General features: G+C 38.5%; 1 protein-coding gene across 3 annotated transcripts in view; it reads left to right on the top strand.

The window, feature by feature from the left end:
• Positions 1–18,480, top strand: part of LOC126336917 (fatty-acid amide hydrolase 2) — a 144,395-nt gene that overhangs the window by 47,016 nt on the left and 78,899 nt on the right. For all 3 annotated transcript variants that reach the window (XM_050001056.1, XM_050001059.1, XM_050001058.1), the window contains one exon: positions 15,855–15,966. In XM_050001056.1, coding sequence (XP_049857013.1) covers positions 15,855–15,966 — 112 coding nt within the window. The remainder of the gene's footprint in view (positions 1–15,854; positions 15,967–18,480) is intronic.

Below are 18,480 nucleotides of genomic sequence, written 5' to 3'. Positions count from 1 at the left end.
AGAAATAATTAAGTACTTGAAGAATACTTTTCAACAACTATTAGTATATTTGAACTTCATAAAGAACAAAATTATCATTTCTCACATAAATATTCGACTTATTGTAAGTCACTCGTGTCGTCTCACATTAGAAACAATTAAGATACATTTAAAACAGAGCTGGTTTAACAACCATCATAAACATGTCTTGCCTCTAACAAGTCTGTGTTAAGAGTTTCTTTTTTGGACTTGCGAATTTCAATTGTTCTTGTTATTTATAACAATGGTCACTGATACGATTAACACAGAATAACCTAGAAGTTCCATGGTTCTTCCGTATGCTTTCACTAGAACTTCCATGGATTGCTCGTCAAGTTCTTGTTGGTGCCGTTTGTTAACTGCATCTACCCTCTGCTCGCGACTGATTTCACACCTGCACACACACACAAACAAACATGTGACATGCAGTAGGTAGGATTCTAGCATCCCACTCTCACATGTAAAATATTGTGTGTTCGAGATGGTAGAAGGCAGATTGGTTCTAGAATTTACGCAGAAATTCTCAAAACACTATATATCCCCCCCCCCCCTCCCCCCCCCAGTTGAACACACAATATTTTTTACATAACCATTATGTAAATAACATCCCCCAGAACAAAAAGTACATATCATAACCATGTACTTTTCTTCTATATGTTTATATACTTATTTTTTTCCAACTAAAATTCTTTGTACTCTCTTAAACAGGCTTCTGCTTAGTCTTGCAGTTTTCTTACTCTTCTTTGTTGAGACAAGAACATTTGTGTGAGGTTTTACTAAACTTTTCTAATATTTAGAAATTATGAGGACTCTTTGTCTCCAATCGTAAACTCAAGCTGTTTATGACACATGAGTACTCTACTTTCTGTTCTCATCTACTGTACTATCTTTCCTTAGTATGTACTATTTTTACTATTCTTCATAGTTTGGAGGAACTCTGGGCAAAATGAAAGTGTTCTCTAGAAACTTGTAAACTTCCATGAAACATATTAATGCTTGTTGTGCATAGAATTCAAACTTTCCAGAATAATTCCTACAAAATTTTGTGACTTTTGTCGCGATACTGTCCCTTTTCCCAATGATTAGTACTTTTACCATGCTTGTGGATTGACCTTATGAGAGCACTTCCTCTTTCCATTCTTGTAGGTACACCCCTTTATAAAACATTCCTATTTTTTAGGCCACAGGTTGTCCTATCTCCATGTAGGTACGACTGTCCTTTATATTTAGTAAATGCCAGGTACACTCCTCTTATCCTTTTGGAGTAGGCCTCATGGTTCATTCCCCTAGTACACGTTTCTATGTATACTATAATTAAGTATTTTCTGCTAAAGCTACAAATCTACTCTACACTTCGCATTCACTTCTTAATATATCATTTAATCCCTACAGTCCTCTACTTCTCAACTTCTATAATCTTAGTAGATATTGTGTCTACCTATAATTTACAACTCCTGGCAGTTCTCACACGGTGACAGGTTTCTAATCAGCAATCTCATTGTTTGTGTTTAAATGTAATTTTGCATGTATGTGATGTGTGTTCGTGTTGTCTGATTCTTCTGCCTTCTTATCTGAAGATAAGATTTAGGTTATTAGAAACTACCTAAACTAGGTAGGACTTCTGCGATAGAAGTATGTGCATATGGAAAGAGAGAAAAATTAAACAGGTTCTCAAATGAGTAGTAAGAAAGGAAATACATAGCAATGGTTGCTAAGATCGAAGAAGAGAAAGAAGATAGCTCCAAAGACAGGAAACCCTTCCCAAGCCCTCTTCCCCAGGATCTCTACGTCGCCGGAGGATGTTTGTTGTTAAATCGTCTCCTACAGAACAGACTTTTCCACCTTCACCCCTGAGGCCCCCGAAGGAAATATTAGCAACCCTATGGAAACGGCAAATGATGAAGAATCAGGCACACTTGTTTGTAAGGGTTGTTCGAAAGGTGTGGTGTGTGTTTTGTGTTAGTTATGATTTATGTGTTCTCATAAAGCATGCTTTTATTCACAATACCCACCCCCTTTCAAAAATGATTCAAACCCTCCCATGTACATCACATCTCATAAAAGTATAAAATAGTCTGTAAAAAGTAGAAAATCTATATACTACAGTATCACACTTGTTTAGCTCTTCATATTATACTTCATCCACATGTAAAATACTCCGTTCATTTTATTTTATGCCGTATCACTGTCTTTCTTATTCTGTGATTCTCCTGAGTTGTAGTCATATCCAGTTTTCTGTGTAATAAGATTATGGGATAGTTTAAGATTTTTGAAATAGATGACAGAATAGTTCAAGATTTTAACAGAATTCTGTGCAGGAAAACTATTGTGGAAGAAACACCGAAAACACCTCGGGATCCGACAGTCATCACTCTGCCTGTTAACTCAGAATGTTAACATCCCTGGGAGTTAGATAACAGAATAGTTTGATAGGAATTCGGTGCAGAAAGACTATTACGGAAGAAACAAAGAAAACAACTCGGGATCTGACGGTCATCGCTCCTCCCGTTAACTCAGATCGTTAATGTCCCTGGGGGATAAACAACTTTATGCCTTTTACATTGTACTTCCCTTTCTCTGATCCAGTTGTAGGATCTACTAAAAATGTCTTAGGAAGGATCACTGTTTGCACCCAGTTGTTGTTGTGGTCTTCAGTCCTGAGACTGGTATGGTCTTTCATATTTCTGGAAAAAATTAAGTCTCCTCCTTTAGCGTTCGAGCTTTGAAGATTGTTTTATGAGAACCAGGTCATTCACATGGTATTGAGGTTCCATAGCCTTTTCATTATGCTTACTTAATCTTCGTTGTGCTTTTTCAATTAATTTTTTTAAAACTATTTCCTGATTCTTTTCATAATCGACACTCTGTTGTTCAGCCCAATTAAAACATTTAATTTGAGGTTCTCCTATGAAAGGTTTACCTATAACTTCTAAAGGTGTTAACTCAGTTGATAGATGTGGTGATTCATTCAGAATAAGTTCAAAGTCTTTAACTTTTGTTGCCCTCAAAGTGTGTTTCTCATGACAGTAAGTACAGCATACAAGGTGCTATCCAAAATTTTTGGGACTGGTACTGTCATCTGTCGAAAACCTTACTTTTGGTCAGGTCACCATCAGCCTCGAAGTAGTTTGCTTCCGCACGTACACACCGGTCCCAGCGCTTCTGCCACTAGTCAAACGTTTTCTGGAAGTCCAGTTCTATGAGGTTGTTTATCACCACCAGCGATGCTTCTTGAATCCTCTCTAGAGTGTCGAACTGACAGCCTTTCAACTTGGGTTTCTGTTTTGGGAATAGCATGAAGTCGCAAGGTGCCAAATCTGGCGAGTATGGTGGGTGGGGCACAACCACCATGTTGTTTTTTGCCAAAAAGGTCCTGGTGAGCAAGAGCGTGTGACAGGGCGTATTGCGCATTTTAGTGATGCAGTGGCCAGTTCCCTTGACGTCAAAGTTCGGGCAGTCATCGCCACATGTTTTCATGGAGCCGTCACAGAAGTCACAGTAGAACGAGGAATTTGCTGTTTGGTTGGGTTGGATGAATTCTTTGTGCACAATTCCATTGGTATCAAAGAAAACGATGATCATGCTCTTCACTTTGCTCTTCACCTGTCTCGCTTTTTGAGTCTTGGAGAGCCCGGGCTCTTCCACTGGGACGATTGTTGCTTTGTCTCTGGGTCATAACCGTAAATCCAGGTCTCGTTGCTGTTAATATCCCGTGACAAGAAGACAGAATTTGATACACACGCACTGTTCTGTTTGTGTAAGTAGCCACACAGAGTGTCGCGGAAATCATTGTGGACATGCAACACGTCCTCCCAGTTGAATGCCACTCTGCACACTGCCTCATCAGATATGCAGCTCTTGCCACCTAGTGGTGCAAAGATCTACTACTACTTTCCAGATGGCAGCACCAGTCCCAAAAATTTTAGATTCCATCTCGTAACTTCCTAATTTCCTTCATTACTCTTTCACACAGGTTTGATGACGGGTTATAATTGGATATTAACACCTAATGAATACGAATACCTTCCCATGCCAGGAATTCTTTAAATTCATTACTTACAAACTATGGTCCATTATCTGTAAGAAACCGTTTCAGTTTACCTACTTCTAGGAAATATTGTTGTAAACATTGTATAACTGTGTGCGTATTTGCTTTTTTTAAGTAGGATATAGTTCAACATATTTTGACCATCACTCTATGATGAGCAAAATGTATGATACCCCTCCTTTTCCTTGTGGAATTGGTCCAAAAAAATATGCCGCTGTGGGGTCGTGTAATGACCTGGGAATAATAATGCTACCTTTTGTACTTCACATGAGTATTATTCGCTTTCCCTTTGTGACAGATTTCACAGCTTCTAATTAAAGATGCTATTTTATGTCCTAGCTTCTTAAAATAATAAGATTTATTCATATGAGTTATACACTTTTTGATTCCGAGGTATCTATATCCTGTATGAATATACCACCACTCCACTTTGTCTTCCACTACCTTCAGAATGCATAAACACCAACGCTATGATGTTAAGCTATCTCTCCAAAACAAGTTATGACGTGTAATTTTCCATTTTCCTATTTGATTAGGAGGCAATGAGGTCTGGATACACAGAGAAAATGTCTCTGTAAAGTAAGGATCATGATGGATATTTTCAGTTATTTTTTGCGCCATTTCGTTTACTCGGATGTTCGGATTCTGCCGATATAAAATTAATGGCAAAAATAACGCCAAGTCCTTCCACGCGTTTCAATCCTTCCATTCCTGTGGGTAACCTTGACAAAGCATCAGGTACAATGAACGATGGACCTTGCCGTTGGTGGGGAGGCATGCGTGCCTCAGCGATACAGATAGCCGTACCGTAGGTACAACCACAACGGAGGGGTATCTGTTGAGAGGCCAGACAAACGTGTGGTTCCTGAAGAGGGGCAGCAGCCTTTTCAGTAGTTGCAAGGGCAACAGTCTGGATGATTGACTGATCTGGCCTTGTAACAATAACCAAAACGGCCTTGCTGTGCTGGTACTGCGAACGGCTGAAAGCAAGGGGAAACTACGGCCGTAATTTTTCGCGAGGGCATGCAGCTTTACTGTATGATTAAATGATGATGGCGTCCTCTTGGGTAAAATATTCCGGAGGTTAAATAGTCCCCCATTCGGATCTCCTGGCGGGGACTACTCAAGAGGATGTCGTTACCAGGAGAAAGAAAACTGGTGTTCTACGGATTGGAGCGTGGAATGTCAGATCCCTTAATCGGGCAGGTAAGTTAGAAAATTTAAAAAAGGAAACGGATAGGTTAAAGCTAGATATAGTGGGAATTAGTGAAGTTCGGTGGCAGGAGGAACAAGACTTCTGGTCAGGTGACTACAGGGTTATAAACACAAAATCAAATAGGGGTAATGCAGGAGTAGGTTAAATAATGAACAGGAAAATAGGAATGCGGGTAAGCTACTACAAACAGCATAGTGATCACATTATTGTGGCCAAGATAGGTACGAAGCCCACACCTACTACAGTAGTACAAGTTTATATGCCAACTAGCGCCGCAGATGACGAAGAAATTAAAGAAATGTATGATGAAATAAAAGAAATTATTCAGATAGTGAAGGGAGATGAAAATTTAATAGTCATGGGTGACTGGAATTCGAGTATAGGAAAAAGGAGAGAAGGAAACGTAGTCGGTGGATATGGATTGGGACTAAGATGTGAAAGAGAAAGCCGCCTGGTGGAATTTTGCGCAGAGCACAACTTAATCATAGCTAACACTTGTTTTAAGAATCATGAAAGAAGGTTGTATACATGGAAGAACCCTGGAGATACTAAAAGGTATCAGATAGATTATATAATGGTAAGGCAGAGATTTGGGAACCAGGTTTTAAATTTTAAGACATTTCCAGAGGCAGATGTGGACTCTGACCACAATCTATTGGTTATGACCTGTAGATTAAAACTGAAGAAACTGCAAAAAGGTGGGAATTTAAGGAGATGGGACCTGGATAAACTGAAAGAACCAGTGGTTGTACAGAGTTTCAGGGAGAGCATAAGGGAACAATTGACAGGAATGTGGGAAAGAAATACAGCAGAAGAAGAATGGGTAGCTTTGAGGGATGAAGTAGTGAAGGCAGCAGAGGATCAAGTAGGTAAAAAGATGAGGGCTAGTAGAAATCCTTGGGTAACGGAAGAAATATTGAATTTAATTGATGAAAGGAGAAAATGTAAAAATGCAGTAAATGAAGAAGGCAAAAAGGAGTACAAACGTCTCAAAAATGAGATCGACAGGAAGTGCAAAATGGCTAAGCAGGCATGGCTAGAGGACAAAAGTAAGGATGTGGAGTGGAGGCTTAGTGTATTCATCTCTTGGTATCCCTCTATGATTTTTGCCCTCCACACTGCCCTCCAATACTAAATTGGTGATCCCTTGATGCCTCAGAACATGTTCTTCCAACCGATCCCTTCTTCTGGTCAAGTTGTGCCACAAACTTCTCTTCTCCCTAACCCTGTTCAACACTTCCTCATTAGTTATGTGATCTACCCATCTAATCTTCAGCATTCTTCTGTAGCACCACATTTCGAAAGCTTCTATTCTCTTCTTGTCCAAACTATTTATCATCCACGTTTCACTTTCATACATGGCTACACTCCATACAAATACTTTCAGAAATGACTTCCTGACACTTAAATCTATACTCGATGTTAACAAAATTCTCTTCTTCAGAAACGCTTTCCTTGCCATTGCCAGTCTACATTTTACATCCTCTCGGCTTCGACCATCATCAGTTATTTTGCTCCCCAAATAGCAAAACTCCCTCACTACTTTAAGTGTCTCATTTCCTAATGTAATTCCCTCAGCATCACCAGACTTAATTCGACTACATTCCATTATCCTCGTTCTGCTTTTGTTGATGTTCATCTTATATCCTCCTTTCAAGTCACTGTCCATTCCATCAACTGTTCTTCCAAGTCCTTTGCTGTCTCTGACAGAATTACAATGTCATTGGTGAACCTCAAAGTTTTTATTTCTTCTCCATGGATTTTAATGCCTACTCCAAATTTTTCTTTTGTTTCCTTTACTGCTTGCTCAATATACAGATTGAATAACATCGGGGAGAGGCTACAACCCTGTCTCACTCCTTTCCCAACCACTGCTTCCCTTTCATGTCCCTCGATTCGTATAACTGCCATCTGGTTCCTATACAAATTGTAAATAGCTATTCGTTCCCTGCGTTTTACCCCTGCCACCTTTAGAATTTGAAAGAGAGTATTCCAGTCAACATTGTCAAAAGCTTTCTCTAAGTCTACAAATGCTAGGAACGTAGGTTTGCCTTTCCTTAATATTTCCTCTAAGATAAGTCGTAAGGTCAGTATTGCCTCACGTGTTCCAGCATTTCTACGGAATCCAAACTGATATTCCCCGAGGTCGGCTTCTACTAGTTTTTCCATTCGTCTGTAAAGAATTCGTGTTAGTATTGTGCTGCTGTGACTTATTAAACTGATAGTTCGGTAATTTTCACATCTGTCAACACCTGCTTTCTTTGGGATTGGAATTATTATATTCTTCTTTAAGTCTGAGGGTAGAGTTTTGTCAGGACTGGCTCTTCCAAGGCCGTCAGTAGTTCTAATGGAATGTTGTCTACTCCTGGGGCCTTGTTTCGACTTACGTCTTTCAGTGCTCTGTCAAACTCTTCACGCAATATCGTATCTCCCATTTCATCTTCATCTACATCATCTTCCATTTCCATAATATTGTCCTCAAGTACATCACCCTTGTATAGACCCTCTATATACTCCTTCCACCTTTCTGCTTTCCCTTCTTTGCTTAGAACTGGGTTTCCATCTGAGCTCTTGATGTTCATACAAGTGGTTCTCTTATCTCCAAAGGTCTCTTTAATTTTCCTGTAGGCAGTATCTATCTTACCCCTAGTGAGATAAGCCTCTACATCCTTACATTTGTCCTCTAGCCATCCCTGCTTAGCCATTTTGCATTTCCTGTCGATCTCGTTTTTGAGACGTTTGTATTCCTTTTTGCCTGCTTCATTTACTGCATTTTTATATTTTCTCCTTTCATCAATTAAATTCAATATTTCTTCTGTTACCCAAGGATTTCTACTAGCCCTCGTCTTTTTACCTACTTGATCCTCTGCTGCCTTCACTACTTCATCCCTCAGAGCTACCCATTCTTCTTCTACTGTATTTCTTTCCCCCATTCTTGACAATTGTTCCCTTATGCTCTCCCTGAAACTCTGTACAACCTCTGGTTCTTTCAGTTTATCCAGGTCCCATCTCCTTAAGTTCCCACCTTTTTGCAGTTTCTTTAGTTTTAATCTACAGGTCATAACCAATAGATTGTGGTCAGAGTCCACATCTGGCCCTGGAAATGTCTTACAATTTAAAACCTGGTTCCTAAATATCTGTCTTACCATTATATAATCTATCTGATACCTTTTAGTATCTCCAGGATTCTTCCATGTATGCAACCTTCTTTCATGGTTCTTAAATCAAGTGTTAGCTATGACTAAGTTGTGCTCTGTGCAAAATTCTACCAGGCAGCTTCCTCTTTCATTTCTTAGCCCCAATCCATATTCACTTACTACGTTTCCTTCTCTCCCTTTTCCTACACTCGAATTCCAGTCGCCCATGACTATTAAATTTTCGTCTCCCTTCACTACCTGAATAATTTCTTTTATTTCATCATACATTTCTTCAATTTCTTCATCATCTGAAGAGTTAGTTGGCATATAAACGTGTACTACTGTAGTAGGTGTGGGCTTAGTATATATCTTGGCCACAATAATGCGATCACTATGCTGTTTGTAGTAGCTTACCCGCATTCCTATTTTCCTATTCATTATTAACCCTACTCCTGCATTACCCCTATTTGATTTTGTGTTTATAATCCTGTATTCACCTGACCAAAAGTCTTGTTCCTCCTGCCACCGAACTTCACTAATTCCCACTATATCTAACTTTAACCTATCCATTTCCCTTTTTAAATTTTCTAACCTACCTGCCCGATTAAGGGATCTGACATTCCACGCTCCGATCCGTAGAACGCCAGTTTTCTTTCTCCTGGTAACGACGTCCTCCTGAGTAGTCCCCGCCCGGAGATTCGAATGGGGGACTATGTTACCTCCGGAATATTTTACCCAAGAGGACGCCATCATCATTTAATCATACAGTAAAGCTGCATGCCCTCGGGAAAAATTGGTCTTTATAAATTCGTATTTCTGATCCCCATACTAGTGTTTGAAATTTTTGAATACTCCACACAATTGCTAATAGTTCTATTTCAGTAGCCATGTAACTTAATTCATGCTTATTTAGACTACAGCTAGCAAAAGCTATGGTTCGGTGTTCTACATTATTCAGATTCCAGTTTCCTTGGAAAAGTTCTGCAGCAATTCTGTAATCAGATGCATCTGTTGATATTTTATATGGTTCGCCCATAACTGGATGATTTACAGTTGGTGATTCATGAAGCGCACTTTTGACGTTTTCAAATGCATCATTGGCTCCTTGATCGCAAGTCCATGGCACTCCCTTCTTTAATAAATGTAAAATTCTCGGGTCATTTAGTTTCTGCCCTCGTATGTACCGACGATATTACCTGGCCATCCCCATAAATCCTTTTAACTGTCTTAAATTTCTGGGCTATGTTCATTCTTAGATAGCTTTGATGCATTCAGGATCTGGTCTAATTCCTTGTACCCCTATAATATGACCTAAGAACTTAAATTCTTGGCACCCAAAGTATGGTTTAGACAGTTTCACCGTAATACCATTTTCTTTAAATTTTTTCAAAGTTTTGCACAAAGTTAAACAATGTTCTTCCCAAGAAGCCGATATTATCAGGATATCATCTACATATATTATCAAGTCCTTTAATAACTCTCTCCCTAGTGCCTCATCTAATGCACATATGAATACGGGCATAGAGATATTAAGTCCAAATGGCAATACATTGAAATCATATGATTTACCATCAAACAAAAATGCTTTATACTTTTTGGATTTTGGGTGTAATTTTATTTGCCAGTATCCCGCAGTCAGGTCTATAGTGCTATAGAATCTTGCCTTTTCAAATTTGGATAGCAGTTCATCAATATTAATTGGTCGGTCTCTCTCTCTCTCTCTCTCTCTCTCTCTCTCTCTCTCTCTCTCTCTCTCTATATATATATATATATATATATATATGATGATGATGTAAATAAAATAGAAAGAAACTTCCACATGGGAAAAATATATTAAAAACAAAGATTCCAAGACTTACCGAGCGGGAAAGCGCCGGCAGACAGGTACATGAACAAAACACACAAACACACACACAGAATTACTAGCTTTCGCAACCGATGGTTGCTTCTTCACACACATCCTTTCGTCTTTCCCTCTCCTTCCTGAAGAAGCAACCATCGGTTGCGGAAGCTAGTAATTCTGTGTGTGTGTTTGTGTGTTTTGTTCATGTGCCTGTCTGCCGGCGCTTTCCCGCTTGGTAAGTCTTGGAATCTTTGTTTTTAATATACCGATTCAGTGTATGAGCGTCTAATACTAATCGTACTCTGCCTGTAGTTTTCTTTACTACGACCACGATGCTAGAACTTCATTCTATAATATTATTATCAATCATTTTATTGACTTCATCTCTACCCTGCTTCCTTCAAACTTACTGCTACTGGATACGACTTACAGAAGAATGGAGAGTCATCTTTGATTTCAAATTTACAAATATTGTTGCTGATATTACCCGGACGATCGAAAAATACTACTTCATACTCCATTAAAATTTTATATAAACCTCGCTTTTGTTGATCGGTTAATATTAGGGACTCGTTAACTTTGTCTTTATGTCAGTTTGAAGTGATACTTGATTGACATTATGGACCTTTGGTGACAATTTTGCTGTAGCTGTTAATCGCAGACACTTACACTCAGTTGTTTGTTTTCTAATGCAGTTATCTGTCACAAATGGTGTCCAATATCTACTGTCCCCTTTACCAAAACGAAGACACTCTTCAAAGTTTAAGATGACTTTAAATTCTAATAACCATTCTAAACCAAATAATACATCCCTATTAATATTTTATACTGTTAATAGTGTTTGCCGAAATAATATATCTCCAATACAACAACTCACTTGAGTTTCATAGCTCACGATTTTACTCTTTGTTCCTTTTATCTCGACTATGTAAACTCCCGTTACTGGGAATAGCGGTAAGTGCTGTTTAGTCTGTAATGTATTAAAGAGTGCATTGGGGATGAGTGATACCTCACTCCCTGAATCTATAAATTTGTTAATCTCCGCAGTTTCCACTGTCCGTACTATTATATGTTGTGGATTATTGGTATGTAAACTCGGTTCTTCAAGTAGTATCTATTCCTTTGTGGGTGAAGTTAACATACTCATATGGAACAAGGCCTCCTAATGTATCTCCATGACCTGGGCCTCAGCCCTGTATCCAGATCGTGTTGAGTTCTCCTCATTATTACTAATTACAGGCTGGTTACCGAAACAAGATATCACACATCCATTTTGTGCTGTATTGTTACTCTGTACAAATTCCTGAGAAGTTACTGGACCTAAATTTGAAGGTGGATGCTTCTTCTGATAATTGTTCCATTTTTCCAGTTGCATTGGTGTACTCTTGCTAGGTTTTGCCTCATGTTTTTTGACATTATTCCCACTATTCCATTTGTAGTTCGGATTTTCGCATTGGTGCATGTTTTCATTGCGGTCCTTATTTAAGGCATCAAGTGCATCTACAAAGGACAACAACTCTTCTACCGTCTTTCACCCACTACATAAGATATCTTTCCTCGCATATATATCACCTAATTAAAATATGCACTAATCCTTCTTCCTCCATCGGCTTATCTAAGTTCTTTGCACGCGTTAGATGCCAATCGAAATACTTCCTCATTGTACCCCAAGTATTATTGTAATATGTTGGGTCCCACAAATCTGATATTAACTTCTCCTGGGCACTTGTAGACCAATACTTCTCTTTAAATTTCTTTTCAAAATCTTCCCAAGAGGAAAAGTTCTCAATATTTACTTTCCCCTTTCGGAGGCTTCTCCTAGAAGGTAACCCACAGCAAATTCAATCTTTTTAGAATCTTCCCAATTGTTTGCTAAAGCTTGGTTAAACCTTTTCAAAAAATGTGTCGGATGTACCTCTCCATCGGACTTAAATTTAGGAAATTGTCTCGATAACCCCGAATGAGTTTCCCATTGCAAATCAGTAACTACTTCACTGGTTAACACCACATTAGGTGAAGTTACTCATTTTTCTACTTGTTTCTGGATAAGTTTGAATTCTCTCCAGAGTTTGTCTATGCCATTCCTGGTATCAGTAAGTTCAAAAGAAGCCATAGGTGACACATTCTCGGATGTTATTCTCTTAGTAACTCTCTTTCTACAATTTCTTTAACTTGTTCTTCCAAACTACTTACATTTGCGATATCAGAGTTTTGTCTTTTCTCTTTAAAGCTTCTTTCTACATTATCCACTTGTGTATTTACACCTGTAAGTTGTGATTAAATTACAGGTATTAACTTGCTCTGCTTATCTACACTTTCTTTTAAAGTACCCAGTCCCTCCTTTACAGCACTAAATTTAACGTTACACATATTTTTGAAAGATCCTAATTTTTCATTGATTTCTGATTCTACATTAATACATCTTTCCTCAATCTCAAATTTTACCTTTATTGATAGCTTCTAGAAATTATCATTCTGTTTACTAATAAGGTCAGTGAACATTTGATTTACTTGAGTGTGCAGGGAACTAGTCAATTCATTCTTTAAATCTATCTTAAAATTCTCTAGTTTAGTATTTAAAGTGTCGAATTCAGTCTTCAAATCTCCCATGCTTTCACATAGAGTATTAAATTCTTTACTTTATGAATCTATCTTGGCACTTAACAATCCTAAAGTTTCATTCTGAACATCTAATTAAGCATTTGAAATTCCACTCTGAGCATCTAATTTAGGATTTCAAGCTGTATTATGTGTGTCTAATTTAGCATTTAACTGCAGACTCTGAGCATTTAAGGCTTCATTTAATTGAGTTTTGATGACGTTTACCAACTCAGACCAGTGTGGCCCTTCTTTACTAATTTTCATAGCCATGAGTGGTTCTGAAGTTTTCCCAACTTGCTGTCCGTTATCCATATTTTTACCAGCTTTAGACCTTGTGAGTATTTAAAAATTAACTTTAAGTATAATAACTACACTAATAAAGTTCACTCAATAGTTTGTATCACTTCTTGCTAAGGTACTAAAATTTTGTTTTGCGCTCACTCGGCGGATGTGACAGCAGGTCAACACCGGTGAACAGCAGCTGGTGCCGACAACATCAGATGTAGGCTGGTTTCCATGTCTGCGTCCCCGCGATGCGTGTGAGAGTTGTGTCCTCCCTACAGCAGATCTTAGTCGTATCGTTCTAGTCGTATCTCTTCTTACAAGGGGAGGCCATGACGTTTGGAACGCGGATTTACCGCAAACTTTGTACATTTGTAGTACTCCATTAGGACAACCAAATGTGTAAGCAGTAGCGCTTACTTCTCAAGCGTTATTGAGAGAATCGCAAGATAATTTTGACCTTCAAAAGTCGTCAAATATATACACCTGTGCATGACCATTTTTACCAGGAAGCACCGGCAGCCGAGTGGTTAGCGTTCAAGTCCCGTAATCGCTGGATCGAGTCCCACTAGTCAGTCTTTTTTTTTTTTAATTTCTAACAGTCATTTTCTTTACTATTTATATTACAATTGCTGTAACGGGAAAAATACGTGTAATCGGATGAACTTTTATTAAATTTACAATGTTATTTGGCAGTCTACAAATTTTTATCATCACAAATAATGTAATATTCATAACTGCTGACTAGTAAATGACCAAACACATAAAGTGATACTGAAAATGTATGCTTGCCGTGTCTTCAAAATTGTTCGTATTTAATCGAAAGAGAACGAGAAATTGCTTCTCGTGAAGACGCTATTAAAATACACCCGATACTGCATGACCAATGATCAGCACCGATATTTAAGGAAATGCTGCGTTACGTATGTTTTGCTTCCAAATTATTGGCTGAAAGAGAGGTTTTTGAAAATGTTAACGAGGTTTGTTTTTCCTCAAAACACCTTGCGTGTGCGTAAAGATAGCATTTATTCAATGCAGCTGGTGCCATTTAACTTTGTTTTTCATGTTTTTATGAAAAATACCAACCCGCAACTTGTAATCGTTGAAAACAACGATTAACTGTAAATCTTTCGAAAGCCGTCTGTGCTGGTCAAAACTTGGAGGTAACAAGTCGTTTTGGGCTCCTTCCAGGTATAAGGGATTTCTCAAATCACGGACAAGCATACATTTTCAGTTTTTCCATTTATTAGTCGGTAGTTATGAATATTATATTATTTGTGATAATAAAAATTTGTAGACTGCCAAATAACATTGTAAATTAAATAAAAGCTCATCTGATTACACATATTTTTCCCATTATAACAACTGTAATATAAATAGCTGCTGCTGCTTCCTGGTAAAAACGGCCACACGTAGGTGTATATATTTGACGATCAAAATTATCTTGCGATTTTCTCAATAAAGCTTGAGAAATACACACTACTGCTTATCACGGCCTCCCCTTGTTAGTCTAATACATCGAGATCTTCTCTGCGGTTTTTAATGTAGTGACTTTCTTATGTCTTCTCCTTTTTTACAGTCACAAATTTTCTCTATCTGATCCTTTGGGCTTAATTCAATTTCTTGCAATGATTCTTTCATCTCATAATGCTTGGTTGCTATGGCAACACATATCATCTTCTTATCTAATTTTTGTCTCAAAATTCCTGTTTTCTTCTGTCCTTTCACACAGGTTGCCAAGTTCTAACGATTTGATGACTAAGAGTGTGAAGTTGCAAACGTCCCACTTCTCTTATACAAGTCCCCTTACTTGGTGTGCACAGCCAATCTTCTCTGGATAGCCAGCTTCTGGAATCTATAAACTACTTCTTCAAAGAATAATGCTAGTTACAGGAACCTTAAAGACTCTCTCTCTGCTTGTGAAATAATTAGGTATTTGAAGAATACTTTTTAACAGTTATCGGTATATTGGAGCTTCGTAAAGGATAAAATTATCATTTCTCATGTAAATATTAGACTTCTTGTAAATCACCTGTATCGTCTCACATTAGACACAATTAAGATTACAATGGAGTTGGTTTAACAACCACAGAAATCATAAACATGTCTTGTCTCTAGAAAGCCTGTGTTTAGATTTTTTTTTGGGCTTCTGAATCTCGATTGTTCTTGTCATTTGTAACGATGGTCACTGATATGATTAGCACAGAATAACCTAGACGTTCCATGGTTCTTTTGTATACTTTTACTAGAACTTCCATGAATGTCTAGACAAGCACTTGTCGGTGCCGTTTGTCCGCCACGGCTACCTTTGCTTGCGACTGATTTCACACCTGCACACACAAACATGTGACGCGCAGTAGGTAGGTTTCTAGCATGCCACTCTCACTTCTAAAATATCGTGTGTTCAAGATGGTAGGAGGCCGAGTTGTTTCTAGAATTTATGCAGAAATTCTCGAAACACAACCTTTGAGCAAAATTTCAAACTTAACCATTGCAGGGTTAAAAAAAAAAGTGATCCCCTAATTCTGTTGCACTGTGTGGTAAGATGTGAATAACGTAACATTCCAACTTCTGTACTGAAATAGTTTTAATATTCATGTTGGCTATTCGTGTATTATGTATGTCCACTTTATACCTCTTAAATATAAAATATCATATAATAGTTTGTTGTTTACCAGTATTTTTTTTGTGTTTTTCTTTATCACATAGGCCTGCATTCAAGCTGCAGCAGCTTCTCCCTTTGGAATAGGGTCAGATATTGGAGGTTCAATAAGAATGCCATGCTTTTTCAATGGCATATTTGGCCACAAGCCTTCTCGATGTAAGTGCAAAATCTGTCTGTATATTTAATAATGATTGTGATGGCCGATAAATGGAAGTTGTTAGTGTTTCTATTTGTTTATTTTGTCATATTTCATTATTGTAATTATGTAAGTGGAGCTCAAATTTTGACAAACTGTTGTTGCCCAGAGAACATTGTGTGCTTAGGAGAATAGATGCTGCAAAACTCACACACACACACACACACACACACACAAATCCCTTGTAAATTAGAAACACTAATAATTTGTAAATGTATTGTTCGTGTCACATTACTCTTGCAGACTTTTGTGCCTACCTATGGTTGAAATATACGTGCTGATAAATTTATGACTGCATGTGGTTTCTTATCCTTTCTACATTAGCTGCTGCTGCTGCTGCACACTGAGGTTTTATCAAAATTTAAATTGAATGAGTAGTCCAGGATGGATGTTGATAAAGTGTAAATAGAAGATTTATGAAAGGGTCATAAAATACTATACTCACTAACACGAATCTCAAGGAGCTGAGAAATCTGAAGTTATTCTTAAATAAATTTTTGTTAACCAGGGACTGCAGTTTTTTCTGTACATTAACAATTTACAGTATATATGTACATACATCCATACTACAGTATATTATCTATCTCATCATAGAAAACCATACAGTACCTACTATCTATTATCTCAGAAGATTAAAAAGAAACTTTATAGTGTTATCAGGTACATCAACCGTATTAACAACATCAGTTTGCAATAATAACTCTGAAAATGAACGAGAGAAGGAAAAAGGTTTACATTAATTACTGTACCCTAACTGTAAAAAATGTATTTACAGAGCACTTTCTATGGAAAAAATCCTGTTTATTGCACTGTCGCAGACTGGAATAAACTGCATGGTAACTTCATGACCAACTGTATTCATCTCATGGTTTCCATAAAACTAACGGTCTTCTCAGATGTTGCAGCAAAATGTTCTAAAGCGTCCAAGGCGTATAGCAGTTCCTGATGGGTGGGTGGACTGCAGTTCAACAAGTAGACTGGAGTGAGGGATTGTTTTGAGTGATGTGGGTAGAGAGGGAAAATAGGTAGAACTAGCTGTGGTTGGGTGACTGACAACTCTGAGGGAGGCAGCAGGTATGGGGACAGGCACCAGATCAGGTTTGTTTGTGCGGTGCTCAATGACGATAATATGGAGCAGTGGACTGGGAGTACTTGATAGACAGGGAATGGGTAGAGGTTGTGGGTACGGTGGCTTGGCAAGGATTGAGGCCAGGAGAATTATAAGAATAAAGGATGTTTTGCAAGGATAACTCTATCTTCATTGTTGAGAAAGGTTAATGTTTGAGGGAAAGGTCCAGAGGGTATGGGTTGTGAAACAGCCATTGAACTTGTGCATGTTGTGCTCAGCCGTGTACAGTTTATTACCCACTGGGTGGTCACTTCTGCTCTTGGCCACGATTTGGAGGTGGACATTCATTCTGGAGGGCAGCTGGTTTCATTCCCATAAAAAATGCTTTGCAGAAATTGCAGTGGAGCTAGTATATGACATGGCTGCTTTTGCTGGTGGCCCTGACTGATGGGATGGGATAAACCTGTGCCAGGGCTAGAGTAGGACATTCTGTGTGGGTGAGTTGGACAGGTCTTGCACCTGTCTCTCCCATTGTCCTTAAGAACAAGCTGCAAAGGGGTAACCTTCTCCCATTATCATCTTAGACTGGAGCAATGGAACCATATCTGTCTCTATGCTTTTTATTATCTTTTTATGATTTATCATCATGTCAAGAAATGAGGGACATGTTACCCATCAATGTTTTCATCCCTTTAAAGCGGTATTCCACTGCCCACCCAACATACAACCTGGACTGTCCCTGTGGAAGACCCTGAGGCAAGATGTGTCAAATTCACTCATCCAGCACATCCTACTCACGTTCTATCATAGGGTTATTCTATGCCATCAGAGCCAGGACTATCTGTGAAAGCAGCTGTGTCACATGTCAGCTTTACTGTTATTTCTGCTTAGTATTGTATGTGGGTATGACCACCTACCAGCTGTGCACCAGAATGAATGGAGATTGCCAAACTGTGACCAAGGGCAGAGTTAAACTCCCACTGGTGCAATATACTGCTGTGTACAACATGCTCAGGTTCAGAGGCTGCTTCACAGACTGTGCCATATGGATCTTTCCTCCAGCACAAACTTTTCTGAATTACATAGGTGAGTTTACATAGGTTGGGTTTAGAAAGGAGGAGCAGTTCACTCAGACCCCAGGATTAGAAGGACTCACCTGTTGTGGGGATGAGGGGAAACAAAGATGAAAGGGAAGGCATCAAAAAGAGTAGAAGCTCTCTGACAGTATGTTGGAACATTCTTGATTCCTCTCCTGGCCTCAGTCTCTGCCAACCCACTGCGGCAGGGGGCTAGTGGATAATGAGACCAGTAGAATAATGGGAGTGAAGGATGCACTTTGAAACCAGTTACCATTATTAACATTCAGTAGTCTCTCAGATCCCATGGTATTGATACTAGGTAGAGC

Source organism: Schistocerca gregaria, chromosome 2 (assembly GCF_023897955.1).
Source record: "Schistocerca gregaria isolate iqSchGreg1 chromosome 2, iqSchGreg1.2, whole genome shotgun sequence".
Classification (NCBI taxonomy): Eukaryota; Metazoa; Arthropoda; class Insecta; order Orthoptera; family Acrididae; genus Schistocerca; species Schistocerca gregaria.
This window is presented reverse-complemented; position numbering and strand designations above follow the sequence as displayed.